Here is a 25279-nt window from a genome sequence, read left to right on the forward strand (position 1 = left end):
TTCAATGTTTGCATTTATGCAGAATCTAATACTTTAGATAGATTCGATCGAGCGAATGATATTTAATAACTGAATCGGGTTTAATTATGTCTATTGATTCCAGTCATTGATTCTATCTCAAATTTTTTTGTAATCTCAGAAATTAAATAATTAAATTTATATTTCAAATAGTGTAATGCAGTATATGATATTTTTCTTATCAGATAAAAAAGTTAAACTTACAGTTTAGTTTTTATTTCTATTTAGAAGTTTACGATAATAAAAAAAATCAAAAACATTTTTTTGTGTAAATTGAAAGTCGTAGAAAAATAAACTTTCAGGTGCTATCATTACTCTTATTATAGTTATGCTATTACAATAATACATTTCAGCCACTATTATTTGTTCCCCCTTATTAATCGAAATGCATTAGTTGCTATAGAGGGAACAAACCTTTTCTTGGAGTTGTTCACTTTTTTATTGTGACTCGATTAGTCTTAGTCTTTCAATCAATGTGTAAATGTCGAAACGCTTTAGCAGATTTAATATGAAAAACTAAGAAAATCGTAAGTGATTTGAAATTATTTAGCTATTTTTTTCTGCACTTACATGATTAGCGAACTAATTAAATTCATGTAAATAGAATTAATCAAAGAATACTTGATATTAGAGATAGATTCAATTATGTCAACAAAATTCAATAAATCAATCACATCTATCAATTCCACTCATTGATTCTATCTGAAGACAAAATTAACGGTTCTCTTCTGATAGTATACCAATTACCCCTTAATTCTTCCGATAGTATACCACTTCCTCTTTAATCATGCTAGTCTTCGTTTTGTGTTGCACTTATAATCAGCAAACTATTCAAGATTATTGTTTTTGTGAAAGAATCTATGGGATTCCTTTTTAGTTCTGTCTGGAGAAATTTATATGACTGCATTGTTATTTTCATGACGAATATGATAACAGATAATATTGATTAGAATAATGTCAAAAATACAAAAGCAAGACTAGATACTTCAATGGATGTTTGATAAGAAGATCCCTGTAGGTCATGACGTCACAGAAAGGGGTTTCTGATGTCATTGATTGCAATGGGGAAGTTTGTAATAATGCCCTAAAATCATAATTCTGAATAATAACATGTAACTTTATTTCTTGAGTGATAATTTTTCAAAGAGGCATTTCGAATATTATTCCCATTGCCAAGTATAACACTAGCTTTTACCTCCACAACTTTATTTCTATTAATAATATTATTTTAGAGCTATAAATAATGAATCACGAAAAGAAAACCAACAATAGGAAAGACATATTTACTCACTTCTAAGATAGTTTCAGTATAAATCGTGTAATTACTGTGTTTAAATATTTGGGGTTCGATTCCTTCATAAAAAAAATTATTAAAACGTATTGTTATTTGGGTTTTGCTTATTTAAATACCGACTGATATCTCAACTCAGTTATTTACGTTTCACTCACATTCTTTTTATATTTGTACTCAGAAAACTGCGTTCGAAAAAGATTTTGTATTCCATACCTAAAAAAGGACATTTTAATGCTTTTTTCTTTTTTAATTTTTCCTTATTTTTTGGTATTAAGAGGAAGCAATATGGAGGGAAACAACCAATTACTTTGAAACCTTACTTGGTTTTGCAATATTTTTATTTTAGAATTCTCTAAAAGCTCCGAGTCTGAAACAGATTTGGTATTGTATAAAATAAGAATTCTCATAAAAACATATAAAAAAAGCAGGGTATTTTTTCATGTTTTTTCTTCTTTTCCTTAACTTCTTTCTTTTTTTTCTTTTTCTTTTTTCCTTTTTTTAGTTTTAAGGAGAAATAATGCAAAGAAAAAAAATAATAAATACTTCGAAACACTAGTAGATCTTACAATATTTTTATATCGATTTATTTTTTGTACTCTCTAAAAACTTTATATTCGAAATAGATTTAGAACTGCATACATGAAAAAGCTGGGTATTTCTTCATGTTTCTTCTTTTTTTATCTTCCTATTTTTTTATGTAAAGAGGAATCATTATGGACAAAATATTCCAAATATTTCGAAACACTTATCCAAAAATTTTAACGACTAACAATCANTATATATGTATGTATGTATGTATACAGTCGTTACGTTTAATCTGGAAAATACTTTATAAAAAAAAGAAGAAAAAAAGTATTAATAATAAAAATTTCTTTTAGTGATTTCTTGTCCAAAACGCGCCTTTTGGGGACTGGACGAAATTCTAGTAATAAAAATCAAAACTCATACGTATAGTTTTTGTTTGTTTTATGAATGTCTTCTTTATATCGAAAGTATGTGGGATTTTTCCAATATTAATATGACATGATTGACATTACTTCTCTCTATTAAAAATACAACATAAAAGATATGAAAAGTAAATTGGAAAATTTTTTTATTTGAAATAATGAAATTTACATTTGGGGAAAGAAAAAGGTAGAAAATTTTTTCTTCAAGGAGTTTCAAAATTTTAAATAATAAACTAACACATAAATTCTGTTTTACGCAAGTTACATCTTTTTCTAAAATTTATAAATTAGAGCACTACAGTTTAAGTTAAAACTAAAACAATGGGAGGATTGCGACTTTCTTACGTAAGCGTAGGATCTTGTTTGTAATTTTTGCTGACTAAGGGTTCGTCCCAAAGTGCCAGAAATATGATTACATAATACTTTAACTGCCTCATTTCTACAGTTCGTGAAGGGAGAAAAAAAATCTAGTAAATTTACCATACCGGAAGGTAATGACATTACTTTTAAAACAAACAAACATAATTCTGGTTGATAAAGCAAAAATATACGATATTTAAATCATTCGTTTAGTAATTTTTCCATTCATGTCGTTACGGTTTACTGGAACTTATAGTTTACAACAATATAGTTATTAGTACCGCACATTTAGTAGAAAATTAGTAAGTAAATTTAACCAAATAATTGGTCTTATGCCACGCTCTAAGGTATCATGACAAAATTACCAAATTTTACCACATTTACCGAATTGTATCAATCAACCAAATTGTATCTACTTATTTTTGATTGTAATTGCCATGCACCGGCTCAATATACGATTATCTTGTACACTTCATTAGTCTTCTTATTTTTAAATTGAATTAAATCCATGCAAGAAAGACTTAAGTGAAAAATTCAAAACTACACATAAACTATTCATAAGCTTAAACTTATGAAGAGATTACGGTTGTCAAAATTCCAACACAGGAGTGCTTGACGGAATAGAGATACTTCCTGTGATGGCCAGCGATTAAAGACTATCAAAAACGTGACTAATCGGTTTAAGTAGTAGCAGATGTTGAGGGTAATAGAAACACATCCTGGTTAATGATATTGTGTTTTGACTAGTGATTTGCGATGTGTGTTATTACTTGTGACATGATCACTAGCATCCGGCCCCCCCTTATATCTCCTTAAATAATAATAATTTAATGAAGATCTTATCTAAAGTAACACTCTTTGTGTATTTAGTAAAATAGTGGGCTGTCTTTTCCTAAATGACTTAATAACATACAGTGTAAAAAATTACGGTAGAAAGTACCGGCAATCTGGATGCCGGTACTTTTCACCGTAAAATCCTTTCTTACCGGAACATGTTACAGGACAAAAATCAGGATTTACCGTAATATAGCTAGACGGATTTTAATGATTAAGAATTTTTCTGACACTTTTCAGGTTTTGGAAAAAGTAGTGAAAAGAAATTGAAAAGTAGTGAAAGTTTTCTTTCGTTTCAAAGACAAAACATCTTATGTTTTCTTTTGAAAAAGGATTTTCAAATACAACATTTAAAATTTTTTCTCAATATTTTTATCGAAGCAATTTAAGATTCATTTTTAAAATAATGAAATTCGGTTTAATTTTGTTTGGTTAAATTCAATCAGAGCAATTTTCGGTTGTGCAAAAAAAAGAAAAAAAAAATAGGAAGAATATATATATTTGTTTCACACAAAAATATTTTTTAAGGGAATTTTATTGAAAATGTTTAAAAAAATACGTTAATTTCGTTTTTCTCTCTTGGCTACAATGGTTTTTCTAGTCTTGTTTTTCACCTTTATCTTATACTTTTCATAGTTAACTTCACGTTTTATATTTCAAATCACTTCTGTTTCCTCTCGTTCGCGTCTGGCAAGTCTTGAAAATGAGCACCAGTTTTTGTCCGCTTGAAACATGTCGACTATTATTTCTTATTTATGTATATTTAAACGAATAAAGCTTTTAAACAAGTAACTCGTAAATAACTATAACATCACAAATATTTAAATTTTTTTATTTGAAAATTTTAACTTTTAAATGCTCTTTTAAATAAATAAACAACTCTAGATTAAACTATTGTCTCATGGGATGCTAAAACAAATATTAACTGCGATTTATTATTTATTTACTCTAAATGTACATACATTGGATGAGGGGAACTAAAGAAACGCACTTTATGAAGACCGTTACAGGGTCAGGGGGGTGTCTAAAAACCGGAACTCTTCAAATCTCCCCGAGCCTTATCCTTATTGCAATGAGTTCTCAAGTATGACAGGCCTGACAGCATTCTGCGGGCTATTAGCTCTTCAACAGATGTTGTATTAAGTTATGGAGAGGGATTTTTCGTTATTAGAATTGAGATAAGTAGATAAAAAAAAGGGTTCTGTCATTCGAAAGTGATATTAAATATAAAAAATGTGTTTTGTGCAGTTACATAATCTTAATTTAACTCCTCCCCTCTATGTTATCGAAAAAAGAAAATAAAAAAAAGAAATAGAGAGTAGTTTTACGTTTCAAATAATTTTTTATAGTTTGAGATTGAGGTGTGAAAAAGACATAAATGTTAGTAAATTACTATGATTATATAATAATTTACATATTAACTACGTAAAGTAAACAAAATTTTATATTTAACCGAAAAATATTTCACGTTATTTTCATTTTTTTACACTATGAGCAGTTCCATTAGACTAGTGTTTATAATAAAATATACTTATTAATTTGAATCAATATTTATACTGAATAATTGTTGTGCTGAATTTTTTCTTTTTCTCTTTTATCGTTTCTGCAATTTTACAAACATCGTGATGGCATTTTATGAGAAGGCTGCGAACTACCGATTTTAGAAAAAATAGTCATCTTTCTTTAAGAAGTGAACCTCATTTACTACGCGGAGAAAAAATTCTAATAAATATGCCTTACTGTATGGTAATGACATTTCCGTTAAAAAGAAGAAAAAAAACGTAATTCTGGTAATAAAAATCAAAATATACGGTACTTATTTAGATATTCAATCAGTATTTTTTCCGTTCGCATGGTAACGGTTTGCCAAAAATTTTGGTTTTCAAAATTATAGTTCTTATTACTACATATTCAGAAAAATACAAAACTTGCTTTTATTCCATGATCTAAGTCAACGGTTCCCAATTTCTTTCGGCTGCGGAACCCTAAATAATCAAACTTCTTTTGGCGGAACCCCGACTTTCTAAATAAAGTTAATTTAGATAATTGTGGTTGCTATGCCCTATAAAAAAAAAACTTTTTTTTTAAATATTTAAGTAGAGGATTGCTTTATCTTTATTAATTTTAAACTAGGTCGCTTCGCTAGATCGCTTTTCATCGCTTTATCTTTATTAATTTTAAACTAGGTTTTATTTCCGTCAGTGAAATTTGGAGTCCTTTTTTTACATCTAGTCTAGCAATGATTTTGTTTTGATGTGTATACATAAGCTGAAAATGAATAAAATAAACCCGATTCCAGATAAAAACTGCTTTTGAAAATGCTTACTAGGGAAAAATGTTTCTTTATATAAAAGATTTATTTTATTTTGATTTGAAAAGCGCAATGGGAAATACTAATGCAATATTTCATAAATGTTTGTTCGTTTCATAATTTGTTAAATTCATTGTTATTAGAAATACTATATTTTCGTTTAAAAAAATGCCATTTCCATTTCATTGGCGGTTTAATTGAAATAATTTTATAAAGGCAACCGAGAAATAAAATAAATTAAGAATTATAGGTTGCATAAATAACTCAGAGGCTTTAAAACTCATCACTGGTCATAAAAAGTAGTAAGTCACGAAACCCCGAAAATCTTTTCAGGAACGCTAGGGTTCCGCGGAGCACCATTTGGGAACCGCAGCTCATGATAAATTGACCACATTTACCAAATTTGATCACGTATTATAAAATCATATTTTATGGATAGACTTTCCAAAACCATTACGAAAGCGGAACGGTAAAAATTACCGAATTTTCCTCTGGAGCTAGAAAAGCGGTAACTTTTACCATTTTCTGGTAATTTCAAGCATACTTTTTTTTCTCAGAGTATGAGTGAAATACGCGTCTAAATTCGTACTCATGAACTCAGTCTCCATTTTTAAAGATCCATTTTTAAAGAGCAAAACTTCGACTTCATTTGATTTGTATTATATTTTTATTCAACGAATTTAAATTTCGCTTAAACCATGATACTATTTAAAATTTGGTTTCGATGTACAATTATATCTTAATTTAAAGATATATATATTTGCAAATTTATTCTTGTAACAATTCCCGAAGTTGGGAATTTAATTTCTTTTTTAATTAGATTTTAAAACTATGTGGTTTAGATTTTAAGAATATTAAATTTTTATTGCACATCAAATTATTTGTTTTTGGGGGCTTTAAAAATGTTCCTTAAAAAATATAGATAATATTTTTAGATTAGAAAATTAATTTCTCGCTCAAATATATACACTAAGTTCTATTGTAGACAGTGAAATGTTCTTTTAACTCTTAAGAAAATTTATTGTTACACTATCTTTGAATCATAAAGTTGGATAGTCCATGACAATGATGCTACTTGAATTTATGACCAAAATTAAAAACAAATAACTGAAACGTTTTCAAATTAACTGAATTCAAATAAATTCGGTTATAAAAACTGTTTTGAACTATGGCATTTAAATTTATGACTAAAACTGAAAATAAATTACTGAAAGGTATTAAAAATTTATAAACTTTATAAATTTAGGTTGCGTAAGTGTTATAAAGTATTTATTACCTTACTGGATATATTTCAAAACAAAAGACAATTGCTTTAAATAATCACAAAATTGCTCTTTGTATTCGCTACAAAGCATTCTGACAGAAATATTGGAGATGCCTTTTTCATTTTGTTCAAATGCTATTTTTATTAACAAAACGTGCAACTTTTTTTCCTACATTTTCAATTTACCTTTTAAAGCTTTTTCAAGCAGAAAACGATGTCATGTATCAATGCTAAAGAATTTATTTTTACATAAAAGAAGGTTTAAACTCCGCCAATCCTAATTACACCCTTCGGGGCATGCTCATTACTTTTGAAGCATGATTTTATTTCAATTCACATCCTTTAATTTAGCGTGAGAATAGTAAATAATAAAAAAAATGAGAAAAATATTTTTTTATTTACCAAAATCGCTATGTTACGCGAATGTGTTTTAAAATTATCACAAATAATATATATATTAGAGTCCTAATTAAACATAATCTTTGAGAGATCATTAAAATAATTTCAAGGTTTAAATTAAAGAAATACGATTACTTTAAAGATGGAATGATTTAAGAGCGAGATCTTGGATTCTAGATTGTTAGATTAGAATAAGTACGGTTTTTAGTACGATAATTTATGCAATGCACTGAAATTTTAATTTCAACATAGTGTCTGCGACAGATTATTCAAGAATGCAAAGCTTGGTATAATGGTTAAATCTTAAAGGGCATAAAAGGTATGAACATTTAAACAGATTAAATGATAGCATTATAATAAAACATATTAAGAAGCCTCTACCTTTGCCACATCCTGGATTTTAGATTAAATTTTTTATTTGTGTTTTTTCGATCTTTCTTTTGCGAAGCAAAATTTTGATTAGTACTAAAAGTACTAAAATATTAAATTCTGAAAAAGAAAAGAAAAAGTTGTTTGAAAAAAATTTTTTTTTTTATCATTCATATACAAAAACTTATCAAATTTAAAAATTATGGAAATTTCAATGATGAATAACTGTTTCTCTTAGATTTAAAAAACTGCATATTTGAAAAATAATTATTTGGAAGTAACTCGTGTATGGAAAATTTTACCTAAAACGCAGAAAAAAGACATGGGTGATTCAGACTGGTGTCTTTTTCTAATAATAATCACCGGTGTCACGGAAAAAAGCCACCGGTGATTATTATTAATGTATCATAACCATGAATTAGAATGCTAAATATAATATTTTTCTCTTGTTTTGACCTAAGCTAATAAAAAATAATGAACAAATTATGGAAAATATTTTTAATAAAAAAAGGATTACTGTGAAATTAAAATAATTTTTAAATGATTTTAATTCATAAAATACTGATAATTTTCATTGATGTTCTTACTTTTTAAATTTATGAACTTACGTCCAAAACATTTCTTAGACGATTATAAGTCCAACTTGAAAAGGTTCAAGGCTTTAATCGGTCGGTTGCTCCCTCCAAAGAAGTTAGCTGTCGCTCACTTCAGTTGAGCGGGGAGAGGTGGAGGGACAAACCGAAGAAGAATTGAACACAGACGCGGTTATGGCTATGAATGCACAAGCAGTGCTCTCGCCTGCAGAAGTGTAACATTTTGTAGTAATTCTCCCCTTGGCGATAACTTTGTTTATGTATCGATGAATGTAAAAAATGCGACGCGTAGGAAGTTGATTTGAAGATGAGTTTGTCTAACAAGTGTATTTGATTTACAGAATGATTAGTTCGTTTAAATGATTTCAGAGTTCTGGATTAGATCTGTCGAAAAGGCAATTTAATAACAAAATGATGTGTTGGAGAATCCGTGTTTCTGCGATTATTCTTCCCGTCGACTGAATTTTAAACGAATGTAGGCTACAAAATGTGATTTAGAAAAAAGTTATTAAGAAAATAGTTTTTTAAGTTTTTTTTGTTCAATTATTCTAGATTTAAACAAAATGTTCTAAAAACATGCTGTATTCTTGCTTTTTTTTCTTTGAGATTTAAATACTTTTTTTTTATTTTAATTAGATTTTTGGTCAGAAACATTGAAAATACCGTTCTGCATAATAATTTTAACTTTTTCTAAATTCTTGTTGTTTCTTTATTGTATAAGAGGCTTGGAGCAGTATTCCACAGTTATGAATGGTTCATAAGAGCGTTGTTGGTGATAAAGAACATATTTTCCGCTCAAGAAGTGATAGTTTTTTGGGTATTGAGCTGTTATCAAGTAGAAATTCTAAAACCTTGTTTAGCTTCGATCGGAACACAATACTGAAGAATAGTTATACCGATCACTAACCAACTGATGAACATTACTGATGTAAAATAACTATACTCATAATTATATTGTCCCAGTGATAATGATATTGTTTTGCCCCAATAATGCCGTACTTATTTCCCCCAAAGCCCTTCATGTGTAAATGGTAGTAAAAAATTCTGAATAATAATAACATTTGACGTTTTATTTACATGTTTAAGTAAGTTAGTGAGTTAAAAATGCATTTAATTTGACTATCAAACCACCAGGATGTATAAAAATAAGAGTAAGAATTGGTTAAATAATGCTTTTTCGTTGGAGTATTCTATAGAATAACTTAGTGAATATTCTGTAACATTTAATATGTTTAGAAAAGAAAAGAATTTGTGCTTTTGTGGCTTTATGGTTATTTGTAACTATATATTCGTCTTCCTTTACTTTAATTATTGAAAACTTTCTAAAAGTTAACTATTTTTAAAATGGATACCCGCATTTGGCGTTATCGTAGGTAAATCTTTTTGTTAATTAAAAAACAATCAGGCTCGACACACACGTGTGACGTCGGTTATAGGTATCCAATTAAATCTGAATTAAATCACATGGTTTGGCAAAATCACTTTACTTCTTTACGAGGTGCAAATACCCAATTGTTTATAATGGACGATTTTTTTCCTAATATTTCTTATAAGATGTTTTTTTTTATTATCAAAAGAGTTTCTTTTAAAAAAACATAGCTTATTATTTAATTTTCATAAAAAAAATGTAAATGCTCAAAAAACTGAATTCATTATACTTGAAAAGCAGAAGCAATCATGTTCGAAACCACGCACGTGACGTCGCTTATAGGTATCCAATTAAATCTGATTTAAATCACATGGTTTGGCATAATCCCTTTACTCCTTCATAAGGTGCATATACGCAATTGTTTATAAAAAACGGTTTTTTCCCTTATATTTCTTATACTGAGTTTTTTCTTAATTATTTATTAAAGGAGTTTCTAATAAAAATCCATAGTTTCTAATTTAATTTTTATAATAAAAGAATTGAAGTGCTGAAATTTTTTTATTTATAATACTTGGGAAGAGGAAGCCTGAACAAAGAACTATGTAAACATAGTCGATCGCAAGCAAAGCATGTCCCCAACATCAGCAAACTTTCAGATAAGCTTCAGAAAAGCTCACTGTAACAAATTGATTTCATTACATTAGATTCTAATGTATGCTTCCCCAACGCTCTCCATTGAAACAATTTTTACGCCACCCTCTCAAATAATCATCAAATGTGGCAGGTAATATACCTACTCAGTGAACAATTTTCAAATGTGGCAACCCTTGGCAGTCTGTCTGGATTTTAAATCTTTCTGTTTCATTTTTATTATTATAGGCGTTTTTATTACTTTTTTTTATTTTTTATTTTACCTGTGCCTCCCCTACTCTATAACCCGAACACGAGCAAATCTCTTCGCATTGTTATGACAGTCGGGTACGCGTGGAAAATAGCGTGGTCCCTTCATCGGGTAAAGAATGGAAGAAAAATAAAAAATAAAATAAAAATCCATAGCTTTTTCCAACCTCTGTACCAAAGGCCGCATTGGTTTGTATTATTATAAGCTAAAGGGGGCTGGGGGGACATTTTATATTATATAGTTTTTACCCTCCACCCTACTAAGCTCTTGTCGCCCATTATAAGGTCGCATAAATCTCTCCGGCCCTGTTAAATGGCCTTAGAATAACTGCTGGCTGAGACTGGATACGTCACGGCCTCTACAACATTCGATCTGCCCAAAGTAGTCTGAAAAAAGGGGAAAATAGGATATTGAAGGCAGTGTTTGCAAACGTTTTGGATTCATGTTTTGGGTGGGGAGATGAGAGGTTTATCAAATGGGTCTTTGAACGACATTTAATATTCACGACGTTTACATTTGCGGATGAATGGTAAAGTTTACATAACCGCTTTTTCAGTCTCAAGTTACGTCTTCAAACTATTTACTATTTTACCAGAACAAGAGATACTGTTGTATATTAGTGACGATGAGTATTGAAAGTAGGTTTTTGTATCTCCGGCTTGTTAAAAAATATATAAATATACAATACATGATTAAACTCGTTGTTGGTGTCTGCCTCTTTTTAATACTGTTATTTTTAATCAACAGAGTAACAAATAATGTGATTATCTATTAAAATATATTTAATGCAAAAATGGATCACTTGCTTTTGTCGCTAACGCTGCATAAACCATTCAAATCCTGTTGAATTCCCATAGAATAAATGTTGGTTGTGACGAAAAACGTCACGAGCTGCCCTAAGAAATCTAAAAAGAAAGAGGGAAGTAGGGTATTAAAGGCTTTGTTTAGAATCATTTTGGATTCAGATTTTTGGGTGGGTAGATGAAAAAGTTAATGGAATGGGTTTTTGACGAGACATTTCCGCGCGAATGGTAAAGTCATAGCTGCCAACTGTTCTGAATTTTTTGGATTTATTCATAATTTTTAAATCAAATCTGAAATTCTGATATTTTTATAAAAAATCTGAATTTTCATAAAATTGCAGTACATTTGCTTTTAGACCAATCCCTTATTCTGATCGCCGCAACTGCGCTTCCTGTGTTTATTGTGCTGAAGTAATTTTTAGTAGTTTTTTATTAGAAAATACTATTCCAATAGCTGTTGCTGATCATTTCGCTAAGATGAATCTTTAACAACTATTAGCATTTTTAAAAAATTCATTGTAGTATTTTAACACTTGCGCCAGAAATATTTGTTTGTGATGTAGATTATTATTTACCTGTGTCTTATAATTTTGAGAATAATAATTATATATTAATAGGTAATGATTGTTTTTTTTAACTATTATACCGGTATTCCTAATTATAAAATATTAATATTATTAATTTCCCACAAAAAATAGTGTGTCTAGTTTTGTTTTACTAATTTACATACGGTATTTAAATATATGTCTATTAATGTTATTATTTATTAGTTAAATTTTTGTCTTACTCTCGTAATTTTTGAGTATTATTTTGTCGCATATAGTGTTCCTAACTTTTGATTCCTAAGGTTGGCAGCTGTGTAAAGTTTGTATAACCTCAGAGAGCGTTTTCAAACTCCTTCTAATTATTTTCTGTTTCTTTAAAAACAAGATATTCTGTTTATAATGTTATTAGAATTGAAATAAAAAAAATATTCGAGGTTTAATGTTCTTGAAATCGATGATGTATACATCAGTGGCAATGAGTCCTGAATGAATCCTTATGTAAGTGGTTAATTTAGGAATAAATAAGCATAATACATGGTCAAACTCGTTGTTAATGTCCACTTTTTTTAATATAGTTTTTCAATCAACAGTGAAAGAGAAGAAACAAATGTGATTGTCCCTAAAAGTACCATATTTGCTTTTTAAAATTGAAAAATCATGGTATAAAGAAGTAGAAAAATTTCTGTAGCATGTCGATGAACTTTGGGTTTTAGTCTTTCTGTTGTAGTTTACTATGCCCAATAGCTTTCCTGTTTAAAATGTAAGAGTAGTTACTAGTTTTAAAAAGAGACCATCTGTTCAAATGTTACTTTAGAACAAAAGGTATGGGACTCTTTAACTGCTTATTTTCGATGAAAACCGAAAAAAAGTACCAAAAAATTATTTAAGCTCTTCGTACAGATTTTTTTTTTCCGAGCAAATTATAATGTTGCTGCCCTAATTATTTATAACTCTGATTTTTCATATTAAAATTATCGTAAAATCAAAACCCCTAATACTTCATCAAATTTTATTATTGAAAATTAGAATTACTATGGCTTTAATGTTGGGATTCGGCACTTGCATTTACCATCCCGTACTTTCAGGTACGTATGTTACGAAGTAACTAAATATGCGCAGTTTGAGAAATTTTTTTCGCTGGCAATTCGGAACGCACTCGTTCAAACGCACAAGTTCATCCTCAGTTCCTGATATTAAAATTTCAGCATGCAAAATCTCGGTCTTTGAAAAATAATATACATATTTGTTAATTTTAAAATCGTTATAGTAAACACTTAGTTAAACTTCTTAGTCAACAGGTTCTTACAAGTATTTGAATAATGGAATTAAAATTGGTAAAACTGATGCGAGTTAAATATGTCACAAATTTAAAATTTCTTTAAAAAAAAGTAATTGTCGCTTTTTAGTTTATTTAAACAAAACAAATTTACATTTTCTCAAAAAATAAGGAAACGTTTTCTTCAACTTCCGCCTCAGAATTTAAATCCGAATCCTTTTCTTTGCCATCAATTTTCTTATCACAAGCAGGACTTCAGCATGCTTTATCTTAACCTCTTAACTCCACGTTCAAAATCTGAACCGAAATAATAAGAAAACCGAAAATATTCTTTAAAAAAAAGAAAGAAGAAAAAAATTACTGCCATTTAGTTCCAGCATTTTACACGGAAAAGAAGAAGTTGGAAAAATTAGCCGAATTACTGAACTACACCGAGGAACTGAATGTTTACTTGCACATCCTTAACCTACTTGATGGGATAATTACAGAAGACGAAATTGCTACACAAAGACCCTTTAACATTTTTGTTTGTTTAAGTTCTTATTTCCTGCCAATATTCTTAAAGAGCGTTTAGTTAACAAGCTTTGGATGTTAGTTCATTTATTTATTCCATTTTAATTACTTGTGCTATTTTTGCCCCTTTTAAATGCTTGTTAAGTTTGTTTAATATAAAATAAGGGATATTTAAAACAATCTTTGAATCAACTAATTTTAAAGCTGTTGTTTTAATGTTGAAATATACAAAATGAAAATTCCTTAAAAAAATTCTAAGAAAAAGAAAACGTTAAAAAATCAGTTTAAAAATTAACTTGTGAATCGCAGTGTTTAATCTTGTTGGGGGAAAAAAGCAGAAAAAACAATATTTTAAGGTGAAAAAGAAATTTTTTTGAGAAAGCGGCAATATAAATTTCTGATATAAATAAATATAAAATTACAATATAAATTTCTTTTTCTAGCTTTCAGTTATAAGCTCTATTCGAATGTATTTCTTTGATTATCACGGAATTATATTTTTATTTCAAAATATAAATGGGTTAAGTAAAATTACAAAAATAAAATAAATAAATATTTATTTTTTTAACATTTAAAAGAACTTGAGAATAATATATCTTGGGAAATTGGATTAAAAAACATGCTCTGTTTCACGTAAATTAGAAGAAAAATCAAAGTGCAGTTTCTTAAAAGAGTCACCGTAATGAATTACAATTAATAGTAATTAATTAATATTAATTATTTTAATGAAAAAATTGTTATTAATCATTTTAATGAAAAAATTGTAATTAATCATTTTAATGGTAAAATTATCGGCGACAATTTTTTATTTATAGAAATGCCAAATATATTTGTTACACTTAAATCCCAACTGAAAAGAATTTCTAATATTTTCTATATTTTTTGTTTACTAAAATCCTTAAATATATTTTCCTAAAAATAACCTTGCTGTTATCACTGCACTGGACAAAGGGACAAATCCCGGAACATGCATGGACAAAGTCTAACTTGAAATCTAAGAGTTGGTTATTTTTAAAAATGGCTGCAAAGTCAGTGATGTAAGTAGCACCAAATTTAAATAGTAATATTACATTATTTTTTTATTCAAAAACAATTCGTTATTTTATTTTATTTTTAGGAAAAAAATACTATTTTATTTTATTTTTAGGGAAAAATTACTATAAAATTAACTAAATAGTTTCATCACTCATAAATTTGTGTGAAATACAGAAACTGCACTTTTTAAGAAAATTCTTAATGCAAAACATAATATGATTGAATCAGAAAAAAAACAAAACTTCTATTGAAAAATAATATTAAATAATCAAGGTAATCAGCAAAAAACTATAATCTGTTTAAAATCGAAATTTATTCATCATTCCAAAAGTTAGTGAACTCGTTTATAATCTGACTTAATGCATGTCAAAAAGAATACTTTTTTTATGTGGTTTATAATCACGAGTTTAAACTGAGCAATCATTTTTAATCAGTCTTCATGAATGGGTGCGAATGAAATACAACAACCCACACGCCACAACAGTCAAATCTTATTTTGATTAAAAGCATAAATCATAGATCGAAATCTATTTTTAAACCAGCTTTTAAGAAAATTAAAAGACCTTTTTAACCTAACAATTTGCTCAGTTGAGCGACCGTTCGAAGACTACCTAAATCTCGATCGACGCATGTTCGACTTCAACGCATCACTTAAAATCCAGGTCAAAAAATAAATCGGCATATTGGAGAAGAAGCATCGAACAACACAACTCCAATACTTTCAGCCCGTCATCGTGATAATAACAAATTTATAGTGAGATTGCAAAAATAGACGCTCATCAGTCTTTTAATATGACACAGCGATTGACGCGTCGGGCAGGTGTTAAAGTAGAAGACAATAGACAATTTTTTTTTCCTTCCCCTTTGCCAGTCGCCCTTCCGGGATGATTGAATTTGACAAGTTTCTCAAAGTTTTTATGCATGTGGCGTCAGAAATTAAGACTTTTATTGTGTACGGGAATAGTCAAATACAAAGAATTTTCAAAGCTATTTTTCCATCAATATATGTCTAAAACATTTAGTCTTTCTTTTGTCCATTCTGTAAGTAAAGTTTATTTATCACTTCTTGCATAGATTGAATGTTTATGTGGTTACCCAGATGCCTTTTTGAAATGTCTAGAAAAATAAGGCTATTTTTCAATTAGCCCAACAGAAGAGTCATTCAATATTTTTGAGTTCATGAACTGGAGTCCTTTGACGAATTACCAACAAATATAATATTTGTAGCTTTATTTAATAATTTTTAATTTACAATTCGTACAGTTGGAAATAATTGAATACCACATACTTGGCTATTACATTGCTTGGAATTTTATTTCCATTAAGTCGACGAAACAAAATTTGAAAACAAACATTTTTATTTACATATTTATATTTTTAACCTCCACATTAACTATATTGTTATTTACCTGATGCTTGTCGTAGCTGATGCACAATTTTTTTCATTTGTTTTACAAATATCATGCTTTGTCTGAAATATTCCTTATTTTGTCGTAAAATCCAAACTCTAAAAAAAAAGTCCATTTCTATTTCAAATAAAGAGTTCTATTAACAGAACAAAAACTGAGAAGCCAGCTTGCCGCCAGGCTTTTTAAGTTAATGAACAACATCAATTCTTTGTTAAATTTATGAATTATTTACCTGACGCTTGTCATGCCTGTTGTTGAATTTTTCAGTTTATTTCACAAATTTCATGCTTGGTCTGAAATATTCCATATTTTGTAGTAAACGCAAAACACTAAAGTCCATTTCTATTTCAATTAAAGAGTTCTATTTATAGAACAAAGACTGAGAAACTAGCTAGAGGCCAGGCTTTTATAAGTTAACAAACAAAACCAATTCTTTAAACTGCGTCAACGCGATAACAAATTGCTTTGTTGCTTGTCATTTGAACATTTTCATGCCTGTAGCCAAATGGCACCGTTATTCTTAGAATCATTGTTTGTGCTTATGCTCACTTGATCCAGATTAATTAAAAAATCCTTTTAGTTCTTTGATTAAAAGCAGTAATCGAATGGAGAATCATCCAATTGACAGGTAATCATTGCATTTCCCACCGCCCTAAAATCTAATCTCTGTTCCAGAAGAATAGAATTCAAGTATAATACAACACCGATAATTAAACACTCTACAAACAAGGAGTGTCATTTCACCTTCCTCTGTTGTCTAATTAAAGCCATGCCACAGTGAAGAGCTTTGTTAGAAGCCGTCGATCAAAAAGACTTACTAGCCCGTCTGTTACTTGTATTTGGAAGCAGAAAAAAAGTGTTTTGACAAGTTCTCGCGATCGGCAAGTTTTTGATGAACCAACTTGTCTTACTATTGACCTTGATTTCCCCGAAATACCAATAATAGTAAACAGTTCTGCTGCCGGGAATACTCGGAAATAAACTTTTCGCACTTGAATGAAGCCTTTATCATCGAAACATGAATTAGTAAAAGCAATCGATAATTTCTTGAAATTGTAAATGAATGAAAAAGTGACGTATTTTATGTACCTTTAGGTATAATTTAAAATTATTTTAACCAGGAGGGTTCAGAAGTTCAAGAAATTTCGTTAAAATTCTGAAAAAGGAGTGAGTTTTTTTTTTGGTAAAAAAAAAATTAAGAGGGCTTATTTAGTTCACATAAGTGTTTAGATGGGGGCATCGATTCTGGAAGTTAGAGAACGTCTGCTTTGAACCATTTGAAACTAGTACAGATTGCTACTCTCCTTTAAAACTGATGATAAAAAATAAAAAACTTTAAAATCTTGGTAACTTTATTTTTTAAATAATTTTAAAAGAGTATAGAACTAAAAGTTATAAAAGAGTACAGATCTAAATTTGTGCTAACCGGTAAATATATTTTATAATATTGCACTTTTTTGTTTATTATATTCTTATTTTGTTTATTATATTTTGTTTATAATATTCCAAATTACTTTAAAACTGTAGCAGGGTTCCTAAAACTTATTAAAACTTGGAATAATCTAACTCTAAAATCTAAAGAAGACGGGGGGAAATGAAAATAGCTATCAGTACAAATAATTATACAAATACAAACAAAAATACAAATAATTAAAGCTAAATTAAACGGATTAAAAAAATTTAGTAAAATTTTGGCTAAACTAGTGACACATTGGGTCAATAAATGTGTAAATGACTTGACGCTGTTAACTTGAAGAGTTATCTATAATAAGAGTGACTTTCTGGATTGTAGAAGGATATACAGATTATCACACACCCTTGCAGTTGTTCTCTTCAAAATCATAAAACTTTTCCTGATTTGGCGTGACGCAACTCCCAAAAATACTTATTAAAATCATAAAAAAAGGTTTTATATTCTCCTCTTTATTTAAATACTCGGCTCAACCTGATGAGTTGATTTTTTTTTAAGGTTTCTTAATGTTGATGAACTCAATAAAGACATCCTTTATGACGCTTCGCGCAAATAACGAGAAGTGAGAACAAGGCTTAAGTCGCGGAAGTCACTTTGCACTGGGAAGGAAATACTAGACTAATCCTTCTCACAACTCCATCTTCATTTCTACATTTATTTTGACAGCCACAGTGAAATTGTGGGAGCAGGCAACCGGCGAAACTCGGATATCTGTTTTGGCATGTCTCCTTTTTGGCCATTTTCTGTTCAACTGGAGAATATGAAAGAACAACAAAATTGGTGACACACCGGTTGACATTTTGAAGGGCTCCCATGAGTAAAAGGTTAAGTGTCCTGAACCTAGAGATGATGCTCTGGCTTTGTTTATTTATGCAAAAGGAACGAGATTTGCCTTCCGGGATTAAATCATTGTTTACGTTAATACACGTGTTTATGTTTTAAGTTACTTATGCGAATCAATATTGATAAGATTGGTGTTGTCTTGGGTTTCTAGGATTGTTTTTGGAACATAATTTGTGATATAGATAGTTCTATTCGTTTGAGTAAATTCGGAATAATTAATGCTTAAGAAACCCTTTCACTTCCTATTGAACTCAACTGTCGAAGGGATGGGAGCATTGTAAATATGCTTTTAATCCTGTTTTTGCTGAGCAACTTTATTTTTATGCAACTAACGTTGAAAGAATTTTTTAATGTCATTTAAATCGGTTTTTATCAATTTAAACTGTAATAAAAGTAGACTTTAAAAAAATCTATTTAAAAATGTAGTTTTAAATTACTTTCTCAAAATAACGAATCCCATCATATTATTGCTTTAAAGTTGTAGGGAAAAATTCCTGAAAGTTTTAATAATTATCAATTGCTATTTCTCCTAATTTAATAAGATGACCTCTTTTTTTTCTAAAAAATTTTTAGAAAAAAAAATGTGCTGTCCAATAATACCATATAATGTCCAATAATACCGAAGGTTTTTTAAATACAAAAAATATGAAGAAAGCATAAATCAAAAATATAACATAAAATCCAAGATGGTGAGATTTGTTTTCCTGTGTCGAGTTAGCAATTATTTTAATTAATCATTTCTAAAACATATTTTTTACTTAAAAATATAAACCTTCTGAGATTCAACTACAGTGTAATTATTTGCACAAATAGCATGCGCTTTGAAAATTTTCTTTTTATATGGATTTATAGTTAAATGAAAAATTGTATCAAAGGAGGGAAAAAAATTGATTTAAGTGCACTTCTCATATAGTTCTATAGCTTCGATTTTATTATTTCAGTCTTACGCCTTTTTGTTTCTTTACCTGATCATATAAAAGTACGCAATGTCAGTATCCTTAGCTATCAAAAAAATAGCCAGAAATTTAATTTATCATATCATATGAGTTAATATTTAAAAAAAATAATTAAATTTACTAAATTGAATTGTTAAAAAGTTTAACTGTTACGTGTTAACTTACTTTTAATTTGCACTTTTAAAATAATTGTTTTGAGCAAAAATCAAATTTTCCGCAATTATATCAAGCTCGGGTATAAGGAGTCTAAAGCTAAAATATTTTTAATATATCTATTTATCTCTTACAATTAAATGGGGTTGACGTGCGTATTCCTTTCTTCTTTCGGTTTTGCAGAATTCAAACATTTTATAAACATAAATATTATTTTCTCCTATCAATTTTCATATTTTCTCAATTTTCATTTATGTGTTGGGACAAGTTTTGTGTCGACATTTAATTCGAATATCAATAATATCTATCACAATCAATTAATTTTAATAAATTCATTCAGTCATATTAGTCCATTATAAGCAGTTACATAAAGCAGCTGTTTCCAAAAAGTGTTCCACGGAACCCTAATGATCTATGAAAGGGACGAGATTCCGGACATGATTGCAGTATGCAAAATACGGGTATGCAAAAACTTATAATTGAAACTAAACAGGAACATCATTCCAGTTAGTAACAGGATTGATCGAAAGGCTCAGTTTCGAAGGGAGTGTCGTGTTGGCGTAGGAATTAATCGAACTGATTAAAATAAAATGTGAATAATGATTTTTAAAAAATAACTGTTATAAACTGAGAGAATGGTTAAGGGAGGATAGATAGCTGATGGAGAAATTCTGTTTTTTAAAATTGGCTTTTTCTTTTCTATTTGTATTTTACTTAATTTCATAAAAATAGCTTTTATAAAATAACTTTTATTAAATATGAAATAAATAAGCAATCCTTGTTTAGATACAAACTTATTACAGGTTTCAAACATCATTACTGATCAAAAAAAAAAAAAAAAATCCTGAATCACCCTGTGACTTTTTCACGGAACCCCAGGGTTCCTCGCAACACCTTTCAGGAATCACTGTTCTAAATTCATTAAACATGTTGAAGCACGACAATGGCTTTCTTAGCTAACATATTCAATGATTACAAGTTGGGGTTCCTCTAAAAGGGCGTCGATCTCTTAGGGTTCCATAGCTTTAAAAAAGAAAAAAAAATGGGGGCAACTGATTATAAGCATTTTTAGATAGATAGTGAATAGGAAAATCCTATTACTAATTATGTAAATGCCAAGTAGAGACTCTACTCCAGTGTTTCCTAAATGGTGTTCTGCGGAACCTTAGGGTTTTATGGAAAAGTCACAGGGGTTCCGCGAGTTGGAATATTTTTTTAAAAGCCAGTTTTTGAAACCTGTAATAGGTTTGTATCCAACCAATAATACATCACTTATTTAATATTAAGGTATTTTTTTCAGAAATTATTTATGTAAAATTGCAATGAAATTGAAATGGGAAATTTTAAAAAAAACATTTCTTTTCCCAATAACAATACATTGAATAAATTGCTAAACAATATGCCTCTATAAATTATTGCATCAATATTTCTCATCGAACTTTGAAATTCAAAATAAATTAACAAAATTCAAGAAAAAATAATTATTTAGCTCTTAAAATCTTTCTCAGAACTTAAAACATTTTTTTTTTTTTTCAAAAATTATAATTCAGTTTATTTTATTCAATTTCAATTCAAACTGCAAAAAAAAAANAAAAAAAAAAAAAAAAAAAAAAAAAAAAAAAAAAAAAAAAAACGGCATAAAAAAAAAACGGAGCCTTTGTAAACTTGCGAATTAAACTATCTAATATAAAACTAAATGTTAAAAGTTATTGATGAAGTAATGAAAAAATTTCATTCATATTAAATATTTCGGAATTTTTTTTTTCCCGTTATCATTTAAAAGTCAGGGTTCCACCAAAATAAGTTTGCTCGTTTTGCGTTCAGAGACTGAAAAAAGTTAGGAACCGTTGCTCTACGCCATTCTAGTGTAAAAATATAAATTTATATATATGATATTCAAGGAAACTCGTTCACGGGATTGCCGTTCTGCGAAAAATGTAAAACCAAATGTTACTCCCAGAAGTCAGCTGCATTATGTCTGAAGGATTATGCCTCAATACTTTTTTTTTTAATGTGTTCATTCTTAGAGATGCAGGAAAAATGAAACTTTTCCACCTTTTGACAATGAATAGAGTTTCTTCGAAGAAAGAGATAATTTTTTTTGAAGACGTCAATCACGCAGAGTTTCTTTGAAGCTGATGGGTAGGAACTGTTGAGGACGTTGAAAAAATCTACTGATATAAAATCTTGAAAATAATCTTTGCCATGTTTTATGTCTGGTTATAAGCGGGAATCATGCATTTAAATATTTTTTTTTTCCTTAGGTGAATAGCATTTATGTAAATTTTTAGTGCAATTTAATACCTTGAAAAAACTCTTCTTTTCTTTGTACTTCCAGTTTAAATAATTTAAATTATTGTTTTTCTAAGTCATTTTTAGGTCTCTTAACTTTTAAAACACTAATAAGTTTTTCAACGTACTCTAAAATCTACTCTGAAGTATTGGATGATACCTAGTGTAAATCTTATGAATTCTGATGCTGAATATTCAGTTGAAATTTTAAAGCTGTTATTTAGAACAAAATTGGAAAGTATATTTTTCGTAAATGTAATTATTCTAAGTTACTTTCGTTTTAAACTAAATACTAAAATGTAAGAAAATTGAAAAAAGTTTCTTAAAATTATAACTTATTTAAAAATTAACCAAGTAAAATTTAATAGATCGACAATTTATTGACTAGGTTATAATCGATGAGTTTTTGCGGTAATGAAAAATTAAGATAAAAGCAATTGTCTGGATTTTAAAACCAGTATTTACTAATTTTTTTAAAAGCATTAAGACAAGACGTTGTGATGATCATAACTAACTGAGATTCCACAGTAAATTTTTCACTCAATTTATTGCATAGATTTTGATATAATCACTGCATTTTAACAATGATTTTAAAAGACGAGATGAAAACATTATTCCAGAAACATTCTAGGTCTGAACCTTTTTTTTTCTTTAAAAAATAAATCGTTTAGAAATGCTTCTTACAAGTTATTGCATAAATCATGGTATAATCGATGCATTTTAATAATAATTCTAATACATCGTAAGAAGGCAGTATTTTGAAAGCACTTAATGTTTAAACATTCTAAAAGACAAGATGAAAGTAGCATTATGGAAATATTCTGAGCTAAAACTTTAAATTGGCATTTTAAAAATGTATTAAGACATCGTGGAAATTCTAACTGTCCGAGATCTTGCGATAAATTCTTCCCAGCTAATATTTCAAGCAGTTACAGCCCTAATAAATATCTTGAACCTTAGACAGAAGAAAAAAAAAGAGGGGCTTCTATGTTTTGTATCCCTCCTCCTTTGCACCTGTATTGAAGGTAAACACAAAACAACACATTCCATTCTTTGCAGGAATTCGCTATGGGTATGACTGGAAATGATGGGTAACTCTTGACTGTAAAAATCACCTTCAATTAGATGGTGGTGGGTGATTGAGGAATGCAGGTGTAGGGAAAGATCTGCTCATGGTAGGGGTTTCAAATTGGGAGCCTCAGCACCCATCTATTTTTTGATAAACGGTGCTTTTAGAGAACTGTAAATTTAAGATATAAAAGGTTTCTATTCAGATCTACCCAAGTGTCAAAGTGTTCGATTTGGTGAACAAGGGTTCGTGGTCCAGCGGACAATGGAGTGGGTGGGAACCCTGTCTTAAAGTGGGCCATTCTTTGTATGAGGCATGACAATGATCAATTCTCTTAGTTTTATTGGATGGAATTGAAAAGACTTAAAAAAAAGTGTCATCAGTTGTAGTGTTGCACCTTTAGACGAACTTTATCATATTTAAGATATTTCGTGATATATCTGCAATTATGCTGATTTTAAGTTTTCTTTTTGAATTGTATTGTTAATCTATTGGAATTCTTACATTCACTTGTAAATAATAAAAAAAATGTTTATTTTAAAATTATTCTTCACTATTTCCTTTGCCATCTTTACATCTATAATATTTCTAAACTGTTGCAGCCATGGTGTATTAATATTTGGGTACAAATACATGAACCAGTATAAGTACGCCTTGTTACAGCAATGCTTCTTTGCTTTTTGCTAAACATAATAATTGTACGGAAAATAAAATTTCTACCATTCAGTAAAAATTGTTATCAGCAAATATCACACATAAAAGCAACCAAGAAATACAATTTTTATGATTACCTTTCTCTTAATTTTGAAATATATCTCAGTACATATTTACAACATCTTCTAATAATAATCCATAAAATAGTTATGATTCAGGATTGTTGGAGGAGGGTATAAAGAATGTTTGGTACATTTTTTATTTGCACAGTTACTACGTGCATGAGTTATTTTAAATCGATATTAGTTTTATATCGAATCAAAGGCATCTGTTTTGCAATACGTTCTACGACTCTGGTTCATAATGTATCGAATTTAGAAACAGAAAAACAAAGTAATAATTATATTATGGTTTTTAAATTATTTATTTGCTTATGCTATCATAAATTTTGTTACTAATCTATCCCTTTCTGTTGCAGGTGAAAAACCATTTAAATGTGAATACGCTGGCTGTGATCGCAAATTCGCCAACAGTTCCGACAGGAAAAAGCACTCTCATGTACACACGAGCGACAAGCCTTACAACTGCAAAATCCGAGGTTGTGATAAAAGTTATACGCATCCATCATCATTACGTAAACACATGAAAGTACACGGTGGCAGTGGGAAAAGTCCGCCACCAGTGACGCCAAATGGAAGCACATCTGGATCTGGATATGACAGTGACAGTGGCACTACAACGACAAACCTCAGTGAGTGGTATGTATGCCAATCCACCATGCCAACTCCTCCAAGCAATGAACATTCTCCAGTTGCTCCAGTTCCGAATCCTGTGTTGAACACAACCAGTCATTTACCTCTTCATAGTGTCTTCTGACGGGGTCTCAACACCACACAGTGGTGAGCAAGCGTATTCTTATGGTCAAAAATTCCATCGTATGCAAAAGCAGTTTGCATATTAAGACGCAGGCAGTCTTAAGTATTAAAGCTGGTCATATCGAGCTCTTGTGTTCTTAAGGTGGAAACGAGATGGCTTTGGCGTAGCTCGGCGAAGCCATTTCGGAGTGTTATGCCAATTTAAATGCAATCATGTCTATAATAAGTAAATATATAAAGCAGAGTTAAATAACTAAATTTCCTATGGTTGTACTGCCAGTAGAATTGAACACGTATTATATGGTACAAGCGTGATGTTACGCATTAATTTAGCTGGTTTCATTTAACACTTTGTTGACCGGAAACATTGCGCATTATCAATTTCATGTCGCCTATCGTTATTTCAATGTGAATAGACTTTTTCCCAGAGCAGAAATTAAAAAGTCCAAACAAATATTTTATTCCTAGATACAGGTATCTCAAAGGTATATTTAATCATTTCAATACGTTTTCTAAAAAAAGGGGAAAAAATAACATTTTTAATTATAGAGTTGTATTCAGAAATATGAATAAATCAAGATTAGGTTTTCTGTTATATTCGGTTTGCTCATAATTCTGAGTGTATAAAAAAATATATAAATTTAAAAAGTAATTTAAATTTTTTTAAAAGGCTGTTTGATATTTAAAAGATTTTAATTTAACTTTAATTGTAAAAATTGTATGTAT

At 29.2% G+C, this 25279-nt stretch overlaps 1 protein-coding gene across 1 annotated transcript in view; it reads left to right on the forward strand.

The window, feature by feature from the left end:
* Positions 1–25074, forward strand: part of LOC107437305 (zinc finger protein ZIC 4-like) — a 36605-nt gene extending 11531 nt beyond the window's left edge. The window contains 1 exon segment of the mRNA NM_001323803.1: positions 24157–25074. Within this exon segment, the coding sequence (NP_001310732.1) occupies positions 24157–24554 (398 nt within the window). The 3' untranslated portion in view covers positions 24555–25074.
* The last annotated feature ends 205 nt before the right edge of the window (positions 25075–25279 follow it).

Source organism: Parasteatoda tepidariorum, chromosome 2, assembly GCF_043381705.1.
Source record: "Parasteatoda tepidariorum isolate YZ-2023 chromosome 2, CAS_Ptep_4.0, whole genome shotgun sequence".
Lineage (NCBI taxonomy): Eukaryota > Metazoa > Arthropoda > Arachnida > Araneae > Theridiidae > Parasteatoda > Parasteatoda tepidariorum.